Source organism: Dicentrarchus labrax, unplaced genomic scaffold, assembly GCF_905237075.1.
Source record: "Dicentrarchus labrax unplaced genomic scaffold, dlabrax2021, whole genome shotgun sequence".
Lineage (NCBI taxonomy): Eukaryota > Metazoa > Chordata > Actinopteri > Moronidae > Dicentrarchus > Dicentrarchus labrax.
In genome coordinates, this window is record NW_026136710.1 from 18,238,329 (window position 1) to 18,260,635 (window position 22,307).

The 22,307-nt window shown below is 41.0% G+C and overlaps 2 protein-coding genes across 20 annotated transcripts in view; both read left to right on the forward strand.

The window, feature by feature from the left end:
* Positions 1-172: 172 nt before the first annotated feature.
* On the forward strand, positions 173-8,189 carry LOC127370607 (bromodomain-containing protein 3). 9 transcript variants are annotated; one of them, XM_051412822.1, is made up of 11 exons: positions 173-262; positions 1,752-2,098; positions 3,824-3,961; positions 4,047-4,182; positions 4,865-4,992; positions 5,085-5,420; positions 5,517-5,645; positions 5,761-5,958; positions 6,869-6,981; positions 7,073-7,347; positions 7,475-8,189. In XM_051412822.1, exons 2-11 carry the CDS (start codon positions 1,904-1,906, stop codon positions 7,567-7,569), a joined length of 1,743 nt encoding a protein of 580 aa, XP_051268782.1. In that variant the 5' UTR covers positions 173-262; positions 1,752-1,903; the 3' UTR covers positions 7,570-8,189. The 9 variants fall into 9 exon arrangements, with proteins under 9 accessions (XP_051268782.1, XP_051268784.1, XP_051268783.1 ...); XM_051412824.1 differs by having other exon boundaries at positions 253-341; XM_051412823.1 differs by having other exon boundaries at positions 256-384.
* Positions 8,190-15,561: 7,372 nt separating this feature from the next.
* Positions 15,562-22,307, forward strand: part of vav2 (vav 2 guanine nucleotide exchange factor) — a 193,193-nt gene continuing 186,447 nt past the window's right edge. For 8 of the 11 annotated variants that reach the window (XM_051413450.1, XM_051413452.1, XM_051413454.1 and 5 more), the window contains exon 1: positions 15,562-16,945. In XM_051413450.1, the coding sequence (XP_051269410.1) occupies positions 16,742-16,945 (204 nt within the window). In that variant the 5' untranslated portion in view covers positions 15,562-16,741. The remainder of the gene's footprint in view (positions 16,946-22,307) is intronic. The other 3 variants (XM_051413457.1, XM_051413453.1, XM_051413461.1) reach the window with 1 other exon arrangement.

The following is a 22,307-nucleotide window of genomic DNA, read 5'->3' on the forward strand; positions in this document are numbered from 1 at the left end:
TACTATAAAGCAAACTAGTATGCTGTATAGGTGCAATAATAATAATAATAACAATAATAATAATATAGCCTGAATCATCGACACATTTCCCTTCTGTCACTGTTTCATTATATATTAACAAAATGATTAGAATATATCTGTATGGCGCATAAGCAGTGAATGGTATGTCCCTACACACTCCAACACAGTAGGTGGCGGTGTACCTTGGTTTACGATCCGCCATTGAAGCTAAGGAGGAAGGAGAGCGTCCTCTGTGCAGCAGGTTTGTTTTAGTAACAAAGTTTTCAGTTTCGAAGTTGGACCGACGGTTCACTGTGGAGTCAACGAGGCTTCATACTCGGGTATCTGTGCGGAATGTAACCGCTTCTGAAACAGAGCCGCCTGGTACCAAGGTGCCTTCTTAACAAAACCACTCAGTAAAAAAAAGTTCACCAGCCTTTCCTGTTTGTTTGGGGTATATAACTCTATATTTGTTCGCCGGGATTCTCCCATCATTCCCCGCGAAACAAATCTATGTAACGTTACGTTGCCGTTTTGAGACGATAACAGTCAACGTGAGCAGGGAGCTAGCTGCGTCGAGGCTCTGTGTGGAAACTTTGTGCTGAAACTTGACCTCCTCAAAACAATGCAGGACTGTCGGACTTGACTTTTTGTGTGCACATTCTCAAGTAGGTTAGGTGGTTAATGGAAATGAGTTGTGTTTATCGGTTGACGGCACCGTGCACGTGAATTTTGCTCGCCAGCTAACTTAGCTAAGTAAAGCTAATGACCCTCGCGAGGCTTTCCACATAAACCTAGCGTTTAAAATAGCTGAACGATAGCTTTCTCTACAGCAGACTTGGTGCGTTATTTATACTACTTTAATACATTAACCTGACCTTTTATTTTGCTCTGTCCAGCGTAAAAAGTTAGCTTTTACGTTAACGTGTCGCCTGTAAACTGATAATGTCAAGATATTATAGCCACTAGGTTTATTTATTGCTACAAACCTACATAGAGCTTACATTTGAAGTGACACAGTTGCTCTGCCCAAACCTCTGTCAACTGTTTTACAAGCCATGTGCTTCCTGTAAAATCTGACCTTTGACAACGTTTTTTTTCCCTCATTTACGCTACAGAGTGACAATAAAACACCTCAGAATTAACCATACATTTTATACTAACGTTAGCCTACCTCTCCATACTACTAATTTAATAATCTGCAATGAGGCACATTAAAATCAGTGTTAGCCATACATTTGTCCCAAGTCAGGGACAGCTACAATTTCGATATTTTACCATTTAAATAACATGTAATAACAACATGTGAACACGTATAACAAGCATTTCATTCACCACTGATACAGACACTCCTTGGTTTGTTCCAAAAGTAGACAAAAACAGTTCATCAATCACAGCAGCTGTAAAACATGCCAACATGGACACAGGGCTCAGTGTCATAGCTGTAAATATAGACAGACTAAATCAGCTGTTGTGAGCTGTTCTTAAACATCTTTTCAGTTTAAATAATGATTTATGGTACATGTTTTTGTCTGTGCATGTGTAGAAATTTAGATTGCAGTTTGTGACCTTTTATTTTTGAGAGTCTATTTCCACCACCCCAGTGTTGCATCCAAATTTGAAAGTAGATCAGTTCTATTTGGCGACATTGTCAGTATAGGCTGCTTATTTTATATATCTTTGATTTCTGGACCATAGGAGTCATCTCTGATCTTTTACGCCCCCCCATAACTCAGTTTTTACCTCAACAGATCGCATTGTCTGGCATGAAAACTATGAATGAAGTGGGCTGGCGTTCCCTCGGAGCCTTTGATGAGCTGACAGACGAAAACTACAGAAGATAACAAAAAGCAACAGAGGTTGTTCATCTGTTGAAGACCAGTCACTTCCAGCTGCCGCCATCATGTCAGCAGACGCAGAGCCCAAACCTCCTCAGCTTGTGAATCCCCCGCCTCCTGAGGTGACCAACCCCACCAAGCCGGGCCGGAGGACCAACCAGCTGCAGTTCATGCAAAATGTGGCGATTAAATCCCTGTGGCGGCACCAGTTTGCCTGGCCTTTTTACCAGCCTGTTGATGCAGTCGCTCTTGGACTATCAGTGAGTAGTTTGCAAATGTTCATTAAACTCTTAGCAGTGCTTCAAATCCAGCATTTATCACATCACACTGCAGTTTGCAGTGCTTTTGTTTCTTGTTTTTTTTTTTTTTTTGTTAAAGAATGGAGTCTGTTATTTATGTATTCAAAAGGTAATTAAACAAACAAGTGGGTAGTTTGCTAACATTAAGTGCTTATTAGCATTTTTGTTTTCATTAGCTAACCCCCAGCCCTGATTTGCAAGTCAAAAACACATCCTGAAACAAACACACATCTGCGGCATCCAAAGTGGCTTTGAAAAGTTGTAAATCTGCTCTTTCTATATCACTGTTAAGGGTAGTTTATATTTTATAGTTTAAAATTTTTTTAGGTTCCGATGTACAAAAAAAAACCAATGTTATTTACAAACAAATTAAAGTGGCGTTTAGGCTTCGGAAACCTAAACCAGGAGATTTCTTTTCACACACCAACCCCCACCGTGTAACCGTCTGTGGTCTAAAATGTCATATATGTGTCTCGCTTGGTCTCTTTTCTTTTTCTGAAGTAAAACTGCTGCTAAATCCTTCAATTTCCTGTTTTTTTTATTCTTTCACCGCAGCTGTTGATAGTGTTGTCTTTAAGTTTTGCTCACCGCTGTTTCTTGTTTCTTGCTTGGTGTTGGTTGCCTCTTAATCCTGCACACAGTGAGTATAGGGACACCAGAATGTGGCATTATACTCATCCAACATTTACAGCTCATACCCACTCATGAATCATAACAAATAACCCAACATTTAGGAGAAATAACCTTGAGACTATATTACTGCTTTTTTAACATGTCTATGCCAGTACTTAATTAATGATCATTTAAAGTAGCTTTAAATTAGATGCTTTAGTTCTGGAATTTAATAAAATAATTAACTAATTTAATAGGGACTATTTCTTAAGTAGTCCCTACTGTAGCACTTAATTAGTCCCAATTAAAGCAGTGGATTATCCAGAGTATTTGAGACACTGTTTTGACGTGAGATGTTGAATTGAAGTAGATTCAACTAAATTCCCTTCACCTCTGTCGGGGACAATGTGGAAAGCTCTGAGACAGATATGTCACAACCTGGGCAAATAAAACCAAAACTGTCTGCATGGCTAATGAAAGAATAATTCCACTTTATTACAACTTGGGTGTTATTTACATGGTTTTGGCTAGCATTTGTATCAGTTATGATAACAATGTACTTACTAAAATAATTGCTGAGGTCAGGGAACATGGAGACATGACTAACACAAAGTCAGACGGGATAAGAAACGAGTGGTCAGACAGGTTGTAAACAAGCCAACATTTTAGGCAGATTATGTCAAAATTATGTTGAAAGGTGGTAAAACAGAGCGTGAGCGTTATGTGTTTGCTTTTAAGTTCCAAATCAGTTTGGGGGTTTGTTTAAAACCTGTCTGCTCAGGTTTCTTGCTCCATCTGACTTCATCTGAGCGGTGTGGCTGTGTTCCCAGATCTCAGCATATTAACATGGTGGGTATCATGTTGTTTTCACAATAGGAACATTGGCCAAAACTATCAAAACAAGATCCAAATTATAATAAACGGGAATGAGAAAGCTTTGAAAAGTGCTGAAATGCATGAATTGTGCAAAACATGTTTTGAGTCAGACTTTGTCAGATTCTTTTGTCGATGTGGGACAGAATCAAAAAAACAAGTCTGCATTCATCTGACACATTGACTCTTTTTCTTGATCAGGATTATCATACAATAATAACATCTCCCATGGACTTGGGAACCATCAAGAAACGACTGGAGAACAACTACTATTGGAGTGCAAGTGAATGTTTGCAAGACTTCAACACCATGTTCACCAACTGCTACATATATAACAAGGTGAGGGGCTTTGTGAGTAGAAATACACTGAGCTGGTCGGACTAACAAAAGACTAAGCCCTCATACATTTCCCCCTGTCCTCCAGCCTACAGATGACATAGTGCTGATGGCCCTCGCCTTGGAAAAGATTTTCTTGCAAAAAGTCGCCCAGATGCCACAGAAGGAAGTGGAGGTTCTTCCTAATGCAGCAAAAGGAAAGGGCAAAAAAAGTAGCACTCCAGGTAATGAACAGGTATCAATGCTGCAGGTTTCTTCACGTCTTCCTGATAGCATGAATGAATGAATGTAAACACACTCAGAATAGTCTGTGTGTGCATGCTCTGCTTTCAGTTTAAATGCTGTCTGTCTGTATTCTATTGTATAAATGGTCAAAAGTTTACATTAAGATCCCCCTAAAGAATTTTTTTCCCTTAATTTAGCCGTTAGCATTTTACAGGACATTGTGAATGTCACTGAAGTCATTAATCTTAGTATGTGTTATTGTGTGAGTAAGAGCTGCATATTTCACCCTTATGTCACCCTCAAGTCTCAGCCACCGGTGGTGATTAACTGCATCAGTAACCCGCTGCCACTCCTCTTTTTTCTCTCTGTTTGAAATGACACCGCTCAGTGCTCCAAACTATAAACTGTCTTCCCTGTGGATTCTCTAGTAGGGTTTTATTTAGCAGAAGCTGGGTTTCTACTTGAAATGTATATGGCTATTAAAGTGGTAATTGTGGGTGGTTCTCTATGTGTACATGTTTGAGTGGACACCTGCACAAAATCAGAGGGAGAAAAAAATCAGCACAGAGCAACACAGAAAAAAATATCTCAGATTATACACAAACAGTAAAGCTGTTAGGAATAAAATAGAGAAATCTAAACGCAAAAAAAGTATTATTTTTACTGTCTGTATGTATACAGGGGGGCAGAATGGACCTGCGACCACATGTTCTTCGTCCACTACAACACCCACATCTCAGCCCAGCCTCAGCCACACACCCTCCAGCTCATCCTCAGTGCCCAAACACTCATCACAGACCCCCCCAAAAGTGAGTCACCATTTGTGTCTCTGACCCGCTGTCATATTTTAAAAAAAAAAGGAGAATTGTACCTGATTCTAGTGTTTTTTGTGCCAATGAAGAAGACGGGGATGAAGCGGAAGGAGGGGGCCGCCACAGATTTGTCCTCAGCGGCCATAACCACTTTGAGTGATTTCTCGGAAAGCAAGAGGAAACGTAGAAACTCAGGCCGAGCCGTCAATCCCTCTAGGAAGGACTCTGAAGAGAAGGAGTTCCCACAAGGACAGAGTAGGCTGAGCGAACAGCTCAAGTTCTGCAACGATATCCTGAAGGAGATGCTGTCCAAGAAACATGCAGCCTACGCGTGGCCTTTCTACAAGCCTGTCGACGCTGAGGCTCTGCAGCTACACGATTACCATGACATCATCAAACACCCCATGGATCTCAGCACTGTCCAAGTATGAACTGTACATTTACATACACAAATACAGTTTCTCTCTGGATGATCTAGTTTTCATGAGTGATGTTGTCTTTGATATATTTTTTAATTCCAGAAAAAGATGGATGGAGGGGAGTACCAGGATGCACAAGGCTTCGCTGCAGACGTAAGGTTAATTTTTTCCAATTGCTACAAATACAACCCTCAGCATCATGAAGTCGTCACTAAGGCCAGAAAACTTCAGGTGTGTTTTGAGTTGTAGCATTTAATAACTGAGGGGTTGAAAATAGTTTTACTGGTTCTTTAGGCTCAGTTTTCTTTTCCCCTCAGTCCTTCTTTCTTTCTTGTGTTTGCTTTAGGGCGTGTTCGAGAAGAGGTTTGCAAAGATGCCAGATGAGCCGGTGGAGTTGATTTCCCCAGTGAGTCCTGTGCCCGCGAGGAGCGCAGGTTTTAGTGGGATGAGTGTCAACAGCTCGTCCAACTTCGACAAATCAGACTTATCAGAGGAGCGTGCCACCCGACTTGCTGAGTTGCAAGAACAGGTGGGTGCAGAACAGGTGGGTTTCTACACAGATCTCCAGGGTCTTGTTATATAACATGTCTTTCTGCTACTTCAAACCACAACAGGATCACACAAGCAATATTTTAAAAGAACTATGCTGCGCTATGAGACTTGACCAGCACTTTATTTATTTTTTATGTAATTGTTTATTTGTTTCGGGCCAACATAAACAAATGCCACGCACCGTAACTTGTAAAGGCTAAGCTAATTTGCAATGCCTGTCCATTTGCTACAGCACGGTGGTTAGCATTGTTGCCTCACAGCAAGAAGGTCTTGGGTTTGATTCCTGCTTGGGCCGGGCCTTTCTGTGCTCTCCCTGTGTCTATGTGGGTTTTCTCCAGGTGCACTATTAGGTCCATTTCTTTAGTCAGTGCCCTTGACCAAGGCAATAGCTTAGATATGGAGTCAGTCTCCGTGCTGCCCACTGCTCCCAGTACTTAGGATGGGTTGAATGCAAAGGACACATTTCACTCTGATGTGTATGATTGTATATGTGATAATAAAGCTGATTCTATTCTTAACTCAACAAATACACAAGATACACTCCAAAACATGAACTCAACAATAAGTATGTACATTTAAAACACACAACTGCCACCTTATTTTCTGGCTCTTAAATATACAGCAATGTAAGGTATATTAGATGAGGTGTTTCTTCCCTGCTCGGACTCGTCAGTTGCTTCACATGCTAAGCTCGACTTGGTCTTGCATACAGTAAACCACTCAATGAGACTACCTTGTCTTCATTCTTACTCTTTATGTCGCTTCCCCTTCAAACTTGCTAACACAGAAACTACTCTCTGGCTCCAACCTCCTCTTTGATTTCTCAGCGCTGCTATTTTTCTCACATTTTCATGCTACTGTGTACCACCACACTAGCCCATTTCTGTTGACCTTCTACCCAGCTAAAAGCTGTTCATGAGCAGCTCACTGCACTCTCGGAAGTCCCTGTAATTAAACCAAAGAAGAAAAAAGTGAAGGACACAAAAGAGGACAGCAGGCAAAATGCCAGCTCAAGGTAGGATGTTTTACAGAAGTGAAGAACCCTTCTTTTCACATTATGTCACTGCTATATGGAGACATCTTAGCTGCTCTGTCTTGAATTTCAGGCAGTCATGGAAGAGAAGTAAAGACTGGGATTCAGATGATGAATGTCTGCCGATGACGTACGACGAGAAGCACCAGCTGAGCCTGGACATTAACCGGTTACCTGGCATTAAACTGGGCCGCGTGGTGCAAATCATTCAAACATTAGAGCCCACAATGTGTGACGCAAACCCAGATGAGATCGAAATCGACTTTGAGATACTGAAGCCGTCCACTCTGCGTGAGCTGGAGAAATACGTGAAGTCTTGTCTCTATAAGAAGTTTAAGAAATTTCAAAGTGAGTATAAAGCCTCACTGCGATCCTCCTTTTGAATTATTTTCAATTTTGTTGAAATTGCCCAATAAATTGAAATGTCATCAGCATCTGTAGCATTTAATCTGTGTCTGTTCTTCCCTTCATCCAGAGAAAAGTGGTCAAACTGCATCTCGTCACGTCAGCTGCAGCAGTTCTTCAGATTCTGTCACCAGCAGCTCCAGTGACTCCAGTTCAGAAAACTGACTTGTGACAACTGTGATGTTTTTATTTATTTCTTATTTTGTTTACCAAAAGAGAGATCTTCAAAACTGTTTAACATACTTATTTTTGTATTTGTTTTATGTTCAATATGTGGAAAATTAAACTTCCCACCTAGTGTCTTTGTATTCAGTGTGGCTTTTCTCACTCTGTTTCTTCATTACTCACAATATGGCCATGATCTGTGGAAGTTCAGGAGCAAGTTGAACATTTCAAAGATTATATTACGGTTAAAGGGAGAGAACAGGGTCTGTTAAAGGTATTGTTGAGCAGAAATGAACAGGAAGTTGTGTTGAAGCGTTTAAAGGTTGGTTGGTTAAATGTGGAAATGTAGGTGGCTGGTTGGACCTGGTCTGAAAACCTAATACTTCTATGGCTGGCCTTCATTCTGCCTGTGTGCCATGGCTGCTGTTTGAGATACAAGTCATGACAAAACACGAATCAACTTACCAAATCATATATTCATTGACTCACAATGGATTTATGGTGTTTGGAATAATTACAGTGAAGCAATTTGTATTTCCTTTCCTTTATTCCTTTTATCATTTTATTGTATTTAAAAGTTTATTATACAATATTAAAATGTATTTTCATATCACTTAAAAGTAGTGGATTGTCTTTTTAATTACTTTTAACTGTATTCAGGTCTAATCAGATGGAAAAATGTATGTTTTCTTTGATTGTGTTTAGATCATATATACTCTCAGTGGTATAGATTATTGCCTTCACTTACGAGTCCAGAGCAGGGTGTAGATCAAACTTTGGAAACACTTTATTTTAACTCCGCACCTTCCATATTTATAAGCAGTTTAAAAACAATGGTTTCTAACACACTATAATGTAGTGCACCAGTGGGAGAGTAACATGGCCTGTTATTATTGCAGTTACCAATGTGGTCTACAGTATATTGGACAAATATCTGTTAAAAAGGTTGTTTTTTTTCATAATACAGACATAAAGGACCAGTGTGTAGGATTTAGTGGCACATAGTGGTGTAGTTGTTTACAACCCCCTCGCCCCCTCAGCACCTCTGAATGTTACACACTGGACCTTGAAGTTATTAAGGGCAATCAGCCTAAGGTAAATGTTCCTTACAATTGTGTCTTATGGATGCAACAATTACTAAGCCAGTTGCTCCTATTTAAACATTTGCGTATCACTTGTAACTCTTTGCAGGTCTAACATGCTACCTCCCATGGAAATGAAATGCTGAAAATGAGTACAATCCTTCATGGCTGTGATGAAAGTTCAGTTGCATTGTCATGCTGTTTAACATTTAATGTTTGAGAGAATTCAAGTTCAACTTTTTGATTTTCACATTTAAAAATGTTTGGTTATATTTATTTCTTGACCTATGTTTGCTGTGCTTATTGTTCCAAGCAGAAAAGGTGAATAAACAGTTGAACAGTCCTGCTGAATAACCTTGGTAAAGGTCCACCGCAGGGTTTCACATGTTGTAGTCCATTTACTACAAATGACTTGCTCTCAATGTTTCTAGCATTATGTAGTGATGTAGGCTTCTTAAGATTGTGGTATGAAAGTTAACTTGGAGAGACTTGAAACTTAAAAGTGAACATCATGTCCACTGTTATTTATGTCAGCCATGGTTTTGTTGAATGGTAATGCATTATGTCAGTCTGCTCTTATAACTGTTACCATGCAACAGTAATGTAACTTAGACAACAACAAGAGAAGAAATGATGAATGTATTGGCTATTTTTTTATTAAATATGGACTTACTGTTCAGAATTCTGAAACCCTAGCCCTGTCCAAACAGCAGGAATGCCATTTGTAGTAAATTAACCTCAGTGTAAAAACTCCCCACTGCTCTTTATGTTATGTTTTTATATTTGTTTTTATTTTTGTTTCCAATGTCTCCAGCTATTTTGTTGCTGTTAATATAGTGACTCAGTTTCAAACGTTCTAGCAAAAATGCTTGTGTGTATTATCAAGTCTGCCCAACGCAGACCTTTTTTTACTCTTATGTTTATTTTTTGTTAATAAAAGTAAAAGCACAAAAGTGGCCTTGTGTTTATTTAACAGGACAGATGTGAAGTACCCCTAATATTGTGCTCTTTAATAAACAGTACGTGCCACAGTGAAAGAAAGCCCTCTTGCCTAAAAGCTTTACTCCACTTTCAGCTGGCCTGCCAACTGCTGTGCAGGAACTGGCACACGCTCAAAGCTGACCAGTTCAAACAGCTGGTGCCTCCACCAGCTTACGCTCCATTGGATCTTAGTGCTTAACGTCTTTGAGCATGGGCTGAAGGCACTGGAGACGTGTTAAGTCAGGGTTGCTTGTGCGAGAGGACAGTGGTACTAAAAGCACTGAGTCGTATTGGCAGGAAGAAGATAAGAGTACACAAGCTGGATATCTGTGGCTCAACGCTGCTAGTTCAGTAATCAACCAGGAGATGGCGATCATGTACTATCCTCAGCTTTATTAGGATTACTTTTATATGATTTCACTTGTGTATCGGAGAAAATACTACAGTTGGCATGAGTATATAGCCTATACCCTATGCATTGTTTATCATTATTATTTGTCAGTGGACCTTGTATGAAAAATTCAGCTTAGAGTGATTTTCATTAAAGGAATGAAAATCACTGATACCTCAGCGCTGGGGAAAAAATAAAGAAAGCCTCAACTGCTTGTACACTGTGGGGTCATTCATCATTTACACTATTTTTCTTCCTCCCGGCCCAGCTTGCTGTCCTTGCACTGTGCATATGGCAGGGAGACATGCTCTTTGTGACCTGCATTCCCATCATGCCACATTGAACATGCCACTCGGCTCCAACTAACAACCTTGGGGCGTGATTGATCAATGCCACAACTTCAATGACAACTAGTCATTTCTGCCACTTCTGGCCATCACTCAGGACGCATGAATCCAATGTTAAAAAGGCCACACGCATGCAACTCTCCAGACACACCACGTTAGACTGTGTTTGCTTTGATTAATGGATCTCTGGTTTTCATTTTCTTTTCGCCAACATTGTAGAAGAACATTCAGGAGAAAGAATAGAGACTCACTGAACGCGGCCTCACAGTGTCAATTTGAATCAAGGTATGTAGAATGAACTGCACATGTATGCACTTCTGTTCAGTAAACGATTTATGTTAATGTGACATATATCAAGGATCTTAATTGCAAATTAGCTGACGTTCTCGATAAAGTGAGGGCCTCTTTTTTTATTTTAATATGCTCCATTTGTAACAAAATATGTGCCACTTATTAGTCTATTTTAAAACCATTACTTTAGAAATTGCTGAGTATGTTATTTTGCAGCTCTACACTGCATCACATTCACATACAGTATATATATATAGGTTCACTTATGGGTGCAACCAGGAGCTTATACTCTGCAGTATAACTGGATCAGCTAGGTGCAACCTAGTCATAACCCTGTTTCTGTAACCTTTAGGACACCGCTGCCGGTTATTTACTATGTAGGTTACAGACGTCAGCCATTTCCTCATGTTCATACTGTACGCTGTGTGTTTTCCTTCAGTGTTATCTGTCGGTTTCCGGTAAAGTGCGTGGAGGAATTACTGTTTTACTGACTTTAAAGAAGGATGTTCCAGCAGCATTACGTTTAAATGTTTTGACCTTCAGTTATCTGTCCAGGCAGGATTTACAGAGTGCATGCACACTCTGCTTTTAACAAAACAGTATTTTCAAATTGTATACAATTTTCATAAGTGAACGCTAATCAGTAAGACCATGGTCTGGTACAGCTGACTAAGCTCCTCTGAATCTGTCAAGGGTTAAGGTCCTTTCCCTTCAGGTTCGAGGATAGGAACAAGCAATGCTCTTTCTCCAAACTCTCAGCCAGTGCTACCTTTTTTGTTGCATTTTTTTCAACTTGCTCTGGAACTGCTGTGAGCATGGCAACAGTTCCCCCTAGAAAAGACCTGCTGAAAGACTTATGAGCCATATTTTAGGCTGATGAGGCTGTTCAAAAGGTCTTTAAAGGTTAAGTGATCTCATGGCTCCATCAGCCAAACTCAAAGAACATTTGTACATCACAGAATGCATTATCAACATCCATTCACCCTGCTCACCCATTCTTAAATGCCTCAAGATTAAAGAGCTTTGTCAGTTTTAGGCAAGGTTCTAGTTGACCATTAAGAGTCCAGATCTTGTATAATCTTAAAGAAACGGTGCATTGGCTGTTATATTTGTCTGCTTACTTTTAAAGGTTGAGACCAGTGAATGTATAAGCACTCCACCCAGAACTGGTTTTAAGATGGATTGATCAATGCCACAACTTCTATGAAGGTATAGGAACGCCACGAGAACTGGTTTTAAAGTGTCAATAGACTGCATATATATGCTCTGTAGATAAGCCTTGTCGGTTTTTGGGGCCCTTATCCTGATGTCCAACAGCAGTGGAAACTGACCAGGCGAGACCATGATGTCTTCTGGTGGTCAGTGAAGCAATTAAACCCTGGGGCCCAGTAGCCTGAGGTGAATTGGGCGAAACACAGTCAGCACTACTGACAGACTGACCACATCCACAGCCGCCGTAAGCACTAGCAGAACGGCCTCGGGCTCCCTAGCGGTCCTGTCTACCGGAGTGAGTAGACGTGTGTAATTGCAGGAAATAGGAAGGAGTTCCACTAGGTCCAAAGTAAAATGCTAAAATCACTGTTCAGGCAGCTTGAATGGTTCTAACTGAAGTCCAACTGGAATTCTGCTTACAGGCTGCCTACATGGTCAAGTCTTGTCTTCCCATATTCCTGCAAACCCTGCAGCCAATGGGCAGGCTCGTTAAAGTGGGTGTGAAACACGCTGAATCGGCCATGAAGGAAACTGTCCCCATCAAACAGGACATGGATAAGTTGTAAGCTTGTGATTGTTGAACTTCACCTCTGGGTCAGAGATGATAGCCAGCAACCTTTATGGACAGTTGAAGATACAGACAAAGCCTGCTGTGCAGTACCAGGTGTCGCAAGGGCAACAGGTGCATCAGAGTCGGTGAGCCAGAGAATTCGATTTTATCTAATTCTCGCGGCCTGCTCCTGAGGGCCTCATACTTTTCTTTCAGCAGCTAGTATCGTCTCTGCGCTACAAACAGTTCACAGGTCCAAACCCCCCGTCTGGGTCGTGTTGGCTGCTGGAGACAGCTACAGGGGGGTAAAAAGATGATCAACTTTTTGGTTCCACTGCTGTAGTTCCGTCACTATTATGTTTTAAAACATCTTGAATCGATGTTTCCCTTTTGACATCCAAAATATTTGGGTGGGAGGCAATTTTTTACTGGCCAGTCCCAAGCCACTACGCAAAGAAGGCTGCAGAAGGAGATGCTCCTTGCAGAGACAAAGAGTCCACAACATTCATTGCAGCTGTAAATAATAGCTGTTTGAATCCTTGATTTTAATTTATTCACTTGTACATGGTCTTTATAAATCCAGCTTTGCAATCTTCAAAAAAAAGAAAAAAAAGAAATCAAAAGAAGCACAGAACACCAGACTTTACTATACAACTCTATTTTATACCTGCAAATAAATTAGCCAAATGAATGATTTCCCCGTGGAAACTCTGAAGGTGGGAAGGGACAATGATGACTGAGTTGAGAGAGTAATGAGACATGACAAAGAGGGTTTAACAAGAAACAGGTGGCATATTGATGTTAATGACAATTAAGTGATTAATTGGCCAAGTGCGAGTATTTTATTAACAAGGACAGACATTGGGAAATCTATGGAAGAGGAGAGAGATTGGGAAAGGAACAAGTGCCAAATTAATGAAGTGCACAAAATAAAAGCCAAAGAATCTAAATGGTAGAAGACAATTAGGAAAGAATTGCAAAAAGCTGATATAAGTGATGTTGGCCAGGGATTGGATCAGTATTCATAGACAACATGGAGAAGTTGTAGAGGGCATCTGGGATCAAGGTGTACACATAATTATATGTAAAGAGAACTTCACTTTCTTTGCATTAAAGCAATTGAAGCCTTGACCTGTTAGCTTAAAGCTGAAAGGTTAGTTTAAACTTACATTAACTAATTTTCCAGACACTTGGGAGCAGAATGGAAACAAGCCGTAAACACAACACTAAGATAACCTTTGAAATGTATATGGAAAACTGATTGTAAAACATTAGCATTCATGTGGAGTTGTGTTCCCAGCCAAACAATGAATCTAAGTCCAATATTCACTTTCCTTTTAGCTTTCACTGGCCCTTTTAGCTGCTAAATGCGCCACTTTGTTCACCAGTTAGTCACTAACTGTGTCTGTGTGCCATTTGGTGCTGGGAAGGAAGTTTACAGTGGCTCTTTTTTGTTGCTGTTTATTTATTTTTTGCTGAAAACAGCTGCCTGCTGCATGTGAAAATGGTGCTGATGAGAGCGGTGACAGTCAACCAAACAGTAAAGCTGCTGGCAGAGAAATGTAACAGTTTGCTGAAGGGAACAGCATAGTTGTTGTTAACTCCGTTGCTACGAGCCAACTTTTTGACATACTCATTTTATCATTTATTCATTTTTTTATCCATTATTCATATAAAAATATTGATTATAGCAGCTTTAATGCATATCATTTCCCTTAACAGGGAGGCTATGGTTGTTGAAGGCCTGTTGCTGACTGAAATCAGCCTATGGAAAACATGGAAAATGCCTACATTGACTCTGTTCTATTCGAGTGTCCCAGTAAGTCATGACAGTGAGCCAGCATGTGCAATACCAGGACCCTGAAACTAAAGCAACTAAATGCAATTCAGCCATCATTAATTTATTATTTATACCTGCACTTTTCCTGCTGTGACATTTCAAAATGACTTCTGTGAAAAAGGCCTCTTGGTAAAAATAAAAAAATATAAAGTTATGAAATATGCCACTTCCAAAGTGTTGGCTCAGACTTGCTGTCACCGCAAATGAAATGATGGTAGGTATATGATGGAACAAGTCATGACAAGCCAATCACATTTATCAGTGGCAGAGTATATTGAGCATTTCCCACCACTGTAAATGTAGTGGTTAGTGTGGCGTGTTTTAATGCCACCCAGATTAATATATTGCAATTTAAGTGAACCACAATTGTATATATGAGAATGATATATGATATATAATATTTATTTCACTGTTAGTACAGCGGCCTCATGGTTCAAGCTGCACTGTCACCTAAAAAACACCTTCACCTCGCTGCACTTTCAAGCCTGGTCTGAATAATGTCCTCCACCTGCCTGTGGCTGCTTTCACTGAGCCTATACTCCATTAATGAGTCTGTTTCTGTTATATTATTGTAACATTATGCTGCTGTAAAAGACCATCTACCCTGTGAATGAAGGTTTAATACATAACCTTTAGTCTAATTTTGTAAACAGTTTGGGTCAGCAGTACAGCCAGAAAACGTCCTATTAAAACACATCAGGTCTAAATAGCAGAAAATCTTTATTTTATGTTAATCCTTCATCAATCAATGTATTCTCAGTGGTCTGTACACCTGACACGGGGTGTGTGTGTGTGTGTGTGTGTGTGTGTGTGTGTGTGTGTGTGTGTGTGTGTGTGTGTGTGTGTGTGTGTGTTTTGTGATGGGGTTAACGGTTACATTAAAGGGGCACTCACTTTGTGAGATGTAGCATTTCAGGTAAAGTCGGGACTTTATGAGATCAACATATCATGACTTGTAATCTCTAGTATGGCCAAAAACAGCAGATCATTTCCAACAATGCTTGATAGTGTCTTTTAGTTATCCCCTTTTTTCCCCGTTTTCCTGACTTTTAACCTCCACACCAACTCCAACTGCACCTTTAACAAAAATCCAAAATCATTTATTTAATATAATTGTGTGAATAACCACAATCATCCACTTCAGTGTAAGCACATTGACTGAAAACTATTGTTTTTTCAAATGTATTTATTTATTTATTTTTTTTAAATGCCCCTTTAATCCCCTTGTATCAGAAGCCCCTGCAGTGTGCGCCTCATCCGTCAGAGGGCGCATCCACAACTCCCAGTTGAAAAAAAAAAAATATTCCCTGAAACTCACATTCTTGGAGTAAGGAGCCACTTCACCAAAGTGTGGACACACTACCCAAGTGTTACCTTAGCACGAGATAATCGGCACGTGCGAGCTCGTTCAGCCTCCTGCCCTGAACACCGAGAGAGAATCCCGGACGCGCTCTCCCTAGGATTTGTACAGCTCGGCTCGGGAGTTGGGACCGCTAAACATCTCCGTCCGAGAGGGAAACGAGGAGTGGGAGACGCGAGAGAAGAGAGGACATGAACGGAAGGGAGGCACAAATCACTGAAAAGCAGAGCTGTATACGCGCGTAACGCTATTCCGGGCTGTGCGTAAAAGCGCCAAACAAAGTAACGTTAACCGGATAAATGTAAACACTGCTATTTTTTTGTTTTTTGTTTCTCCTGGACATGTTTCCGCTGCCGGAGAGCGTTGTTTAGACTGTGTTGTGGAAACAAGGGTGATCCCGGCGCTGTACAGAGACTGCTCTGTGTATGATCTCTGTTTCTTTTATTGTTATTGCTCTGGGAAATTACGGGAAGTTCTTGTTTTTGACGCTTCGCTTCTGAGGAAATGCGATGCGAATGCGGTAGGTGACTCCGGGGCTCTGGTTGAACAGCTAAACAGGACTTGAAACGCTGTTTTTTCCACATTTGCATGGTAGGCTGTGCTGTTTGGTTCACTGAAATGTGAGACACTAGTGAAGTCGACACATGACAAACCGCCGCATCCAGCTGTTTTATTAGCCACTACTGTAGCCGTCCATTCACGCCTTTTGGATTTGGGATATGCTAAGAAAAGTTTTTAAGAATGAAGAGAAGAAAATTCCCATAGGTCGACTCCGTTTTCTGCTCACATCGCCGCCGTCTGCTGAGCTGGATCTGTGGAAGCGCTGTTATTATTTTAGTCTTTTTCAAGCCTTCATCATTTCCATGTTGTGGCGACAGCAGAGCTGACATGCGCCTGGGATGGGGCTATAGTGCGGTGACACACTGCGATTAACATACAGTTGCGAAATTGCCTGATTGTGGAGCTGATAGTGAATGAGTTAGACATCCGGCGCAGGTAGGGAATCGAGCGTAGTGCCTGCTTGTGCGCCGTGAAACCCGCCGCTTTCAGCCCGGCTGTGAACCACTTCGAGGACTCGGTTTACTTTGTGAGAGGAGGAGAGAGTCTCCGGAGCCGATATGGAGGAGTGGAGACAATGCGGGCGGTGGTTGATAGACTGCAAGGTCCTGCCCCCGAACCACCGGGTCGTGTGGCCCTCGGCGGCCGTCTTCGACTTGGCACAGGCCCTGCGAGATGGGGTGCTCTTGTGCCAGATGTTGCACAACCTGTCGCCCGGATCAGTGGACCTGAAGGAGATCAATTTCAGACCCCAGATGTCACAGGTGAGTCGGCCTCTCTGTGTAAACTTCAGAGCTGCATGATGGGGTTGATTTACACCCTCAGGCTGTGTCTTGTGACTGTGCACACACTCTTTTTTTTCCTTTTATATGCATTGCTTTGCTTCTCATTCACACTTTTGGGGATTGCCAGGGCAGCCACCGGCCACTGGCATCTTCCATGCATCGTTTTGATTGTTTTTGGAAGCTGAATGACATTTTACAGCATCTCGTTCCTGGATTTCCCCCCAGTTATTCAGCACAAGATTTTAGCCGGAAACCTTCCTGTCACAACAAGCCCACTTCTTGGCCTCAGCCCAGTGTAGAGCCACTATCAGTGTATCTGTGATAATACAGCAGTTCAACAGATGTTCATGGTGCACAGTGTAGGGTCCGTTCAGGTTTGCACAGGTGAAGGAACAAGGTGCCACCCCCACACATAAGTGGTGGTTGCCTACTGCCAGACCTCAGGTTGATCACGTCCCTCTGAGTGTTTGTTGGCCTTTCATGTCACTTTCTACACACACGAATACTGATCGGAATTCACTGCGCACGTTGGCACATTTTGGAGTGCAACCTTTTTGAGATTGCTCATTGTTAGGCTCTCAAGAAAATGAAACTGTGATGAATGAATTTGTAGTTGCCCTGCAGTGACAGCTACAACATCTTCATTTGCTTTAGAAGGGTTTTAATTGAGTATTATCCTGTCAGTCTAGTTCTGAGTGGAACTTAATTATCTGCTGAAAGAGGAGTAAGTAAAATATTTAGAGTTATTTTTACTTTTGTCAGTTCAGTTGGACAAACAAAAGAAAAAGTTGTCATTTGTGTTGAAGAGGTGCTGCCAACCTACACCACCTGCATGATGGTAGCAGTTTAACTCCAAAACTGAGGATTATTTGCTTTTAAATGTTTTACCCACATCATATAGCAGAAGAGTAGGCAAGAAAAGACAAGTTTACTGTAAGCTCTTTGCAAAGAAATTCAAAGAGGAATAACCGTTTTGGTATATAGTTAACCACAAACGAAACACAAGTCTACATGGTGGTGCGATTAGAGGTTTGGATCGCTGCACGACTCCGTTTATATAAAGCTCACTCGCCACTTCAGCTCATTCTAGTTTCCAAAGGAGGTGTCGACTGCTACAGGAAGTTTACATGACCACAGCAGCTGAGTTAAAGGGAGCTGTGGTAAATGTTTCTATTGACTTTTGAGGCTGCGTTCACACTGCGGGTACAAGTGACCCAAATTCATTTTTTTTGCTCATGTGTGACTCATTTGTTTTTTTGATGTGAGCCACTTTCTGATGTGGACCAAATCAGATACAGGTCTTTGCAATGTGCCCCCCTTTGAACAGTCATATCAGAATTCATGTGACTTTTATGTTGCTCTAGATCTGCGTTCATCATGTGGGTCACTTCGGGACCTGTTCACAATGGAATCTGATGGAGAAAAAAAAAAATCAGATAGGAGCAATAAATCAGAATTGAGCTCTAAAGCTTGCAGTGTGAACGCAGCCTTATTCACCCTGTAGTCTGGTCTTAAGTACCACTGAGCCTCCATTACTGCATGGTGAGAAGTCTGGGGATTGGCACTGTGAATGGCTCGTGGTTGCCTGCATGCAGGATGTGCTTGGTTATTCTCATTGTCTTGCCCACGGAGGCCAAAACAGCTATCATACCAGAGCAATTGCCCTCTGACAGCACATTTGTCTGATATTCTTGGCACACCTTACGTGACCTGTTTCTGTCATAATAATGTGTGAACGCGTGTGTACTGCGTCTGTCTGTCTGGCTTTCAGTCTGGGTTGTTGGTTGCCTCTTTCGGGTAAATATTCCTGGCTTTTCTTTTATTTTTCCGTAGTCGATGAACAGAAAAATAATTGACGGCAATTTTTTATAATAGATTAACCCTGAGCGAGCAGCAGAATGTAGATTGAGAGCAGGGGTTTGTTACATTATTATTGAATACTCTCACAACCCTGACAAATTACACATCATTGAAAGGCACGATGGTATCTCCACAAAGCACAGCAGCAGAAATATGCTTATTATAGGCAAGAATGGAAAATATATTTTTTGCCATGTTTGTGCTTTTGTTAATGTGGTTCGGTATCATTTGGACTAGTTGTGACTTTTTGATATTAAACTCAGAAGACGTGACCTTCCCGAAGAGAATGGAATTATAAATATAGTTAAAAGGGTTCAAGAATAGTAACAATTTCAGGCTCGTGCACAAAAACAGGGGTGCTTGTTAAAGAGGTAATGGTTGAATTTAACAAGCAGAATGCCAAAATATTCTCTGGTTCCTGCTTGTCAAATGTGAGGATGTGCTTCTTTTCTATTTCATATGGGTTTAAGTTGAATATCTTTGGCATTTGGACTAAACACACCAGTTAAGGTTGGGTTCTGGGAACTGTTAGTTGCAGCTCCAGTCTCTAGTCGTTCTCTCTCTTTGCCTAGTAACCACTAGTAGCCTGGACTTATCAGCTCCAGAAGCTACTGACTTCCATCATTACAAGGCAAAGGAGAGGTCTGGATGGCATGCTTTGATCCGCCCACTAATCCCATGCTCCTGGTACCACTGTGCGAATCTGCAGTGAGGGTGGAAGGGGTGTCCTCAGTGACAAATTGGGTTAAACAAAATCCTGGCAGCAGAACAGTAGTACGTGATTTATGATAAGGAAAAGGTCAGAGCGCATGTGCTTTAACACTCAGAACACACCGAGTCAGTGGCTTAGCCCAATGAAGAGGAGGTGAAGCTGAGTGATTACGTTATTTGCTCAGTACAGAATTTCTCCGATGGCTCCACTTGCACTGTGATTAATAGTTTCACAAATTGAGTTTTGTCTCGCTGTTAAACAATCATATTCTCATATATGTTTGACACAGGGAGTAGGTGTGAACAGGGGTTATAGTGCAGTGTGACCTGAATCAGAACGGGACCTTTGGTGAAAGAGTAACATTCAGTCCAAAGGGATGTGCTTCTCCTTTTTCTAGTGACCCAGTAATTCTTTTCAGTTGCTGCTGTTAACAGGGTCTAATCACAATAATGCTTTGGCATTGATCCCAGTTTGTGCTTCAGTGCATTGTCATTGTGTTTAAGTGCATTCTGTAGAACTCAAAGGGAAGTCATTGTAGCAGCACTGATACTGTATTGTTACTGTAAGGCCTTTTCTGGTATCTGTGATTTAATACATGTTGAGGCAACAGCTGCATTTTTTAGTTTTTCTACTGTACATTTTATGATTTGAGATGATAATAGTTTGAGGGTGCATGTTTTGGCAAGTATTTTGAGACGGTTGTTTGATTTGTCGTACCTGCACGTGGCCAGCAGTACAGTGTCTCGAGAAGGTCCTGGGTTCAAACCAAACTGTGCCAAAAGGGGACTTTCTGTGTAGAGTTTGCATGCTCAGAAGCTTGGCTCCTCTTTTTAAGACATGAGCTCCCCTGAAAACATTATTTGTGAAAGTTTAGGAGAGTGTATAAAATATTGCCAATATCCTATTTTTGCTATGTATTTCTAGTTTGCTGTATCTTAATCATTATGGTTCATTCATAAAATTTGGCTACTATTGATGTGTGATTCATGCATGAGGATGATTCATCAGTGATCATTAATTCACTTTAAAAAAGATGCCGGTTTGCACAAAGCATGGTGGGCAGCTCAGTATCATAAACACTGTAACTGAAAGGCTTAGGTATGTTAGGTTTGATATTTGACCCTTGCATTTGATATCTCAATTGCACTGATTATTAAATATGAGATGTGCTGACATAAAGCAAGTAGGCCGTTGCAGCAACAAGAGTCACTGTCAGTCCTGTCCTACAGGTGCATGCAAGTGCACACACAGCCTCGGGTGAAAAAGTGAGCTCCCCAAAAGCCATGGAATAGTTTGCGCACTGTGCAAGGGGCTTTAATGCTGACAAGGTAAATGAATGAATCGATTTGTCAATCAACAAAAAAGTAGGTGACATTTTAGTAATTTATCAAGCACAAATGCCAAACATTCCAAGGTTCCAGCCTCTCAAATGTGAGGATTTGCTGTTTTATATCATTGTACATTGAATATCTTTGTGTTTTGTACTGGGACAAAAGAAGCAATTTGAAGGCATCATCTCTGGTGGACTACAGGAATTTATGATTTTGACTTATGAGTTCATGCTGTTTTTTCTCCTACAGTTGAAAAAAATGTAGGTTAGGTAAACTGGCCCATGAATTGCCCATAGGTGTGAATGTGAGTGTGGTTGTCTATATGTGTCAGCCCAGTGCATACTGAGACTGATCCAGCCACCTGTGACATTTAACAGAATAGAAAATGGAAAAGATGGATATACCTGTAACTCTGATTTCATTTCATTCATTCAACATTTGCTTTTAATGAGTGACTGAGACGTTTAAACCCCTGGATTACCTGTGAAAAAAATTACAAGTCTGCCGTTGTACCCTTGAACAAGAAGCGCAACACAATTAGCACCTGCTTAAACGAAGCTGAAAGGTGACTTACTGAAGTCTCAGCTTGACTTGCAGGTGTGAATGTGCCTAATGGCATAAAAATAAAGTGGGACACTGCAAAAATCAACACTCAGCAGAGGGTGACTGAATAAATAACGGTTGAAATGTGCATTCAAATGGCTAAAAAGAGAAATGTCCATTCAAGCATCCTTCCACTTCACAGTGAGGAAGTCACACACTTTGTTTATTGTCATGAAATAAGTTATGAAGCACTCAGCTGTAAATAAATGTAAAACAGTTCATCAGAAGCGCCTGAAGTAACCATAGGGTGTGTTGTGCAAAAACTGTTGGTGCCAACGAGTGGTAACAGCGATGTTCACACTAAGCAGGATACATTTGAGAATGCTGTTTTTTTTCTTATATATTTTGCTCTTCCTTCCACATTCTGGCAAGCTCGTATAGAAAACGTGGGTGTCAGAGTTTTGCGCAGATGGCGAAAACGATGACACATGCCTTTATGGAGTTGGCCAGGTTCACATCGAGAGTCCAGTCTGTGATTGCTCATTTTGATTGACTGTATGGCTGATCAAAAAATACCGCTGTTGTCATTGAACTGCAACATATTTATGTTATCGGACTATTTAGCGAGCATGGAATTGCAACCTGAGAGGAAGAGGAGATTTAGTCATTTTCACATTTTTTTGTAAACTCTCATGTAACCTGAGTTCAGATTTATCTGCCTTATTTTGGGCAGGAGAGGAGGCAAAGTACTTCTTTCAAAGAAGCTGCCAAGATAACCTTCATTTAGGTGGTCAATAAAGTTTTTTTTTTAAAGATGGCAAGGCTTTCCTCTCTACCTCAAGGTCAGAAATGGATGCCTAACGAGCGCTGGTGTTTGGAGATGCGTCGGAGCTCA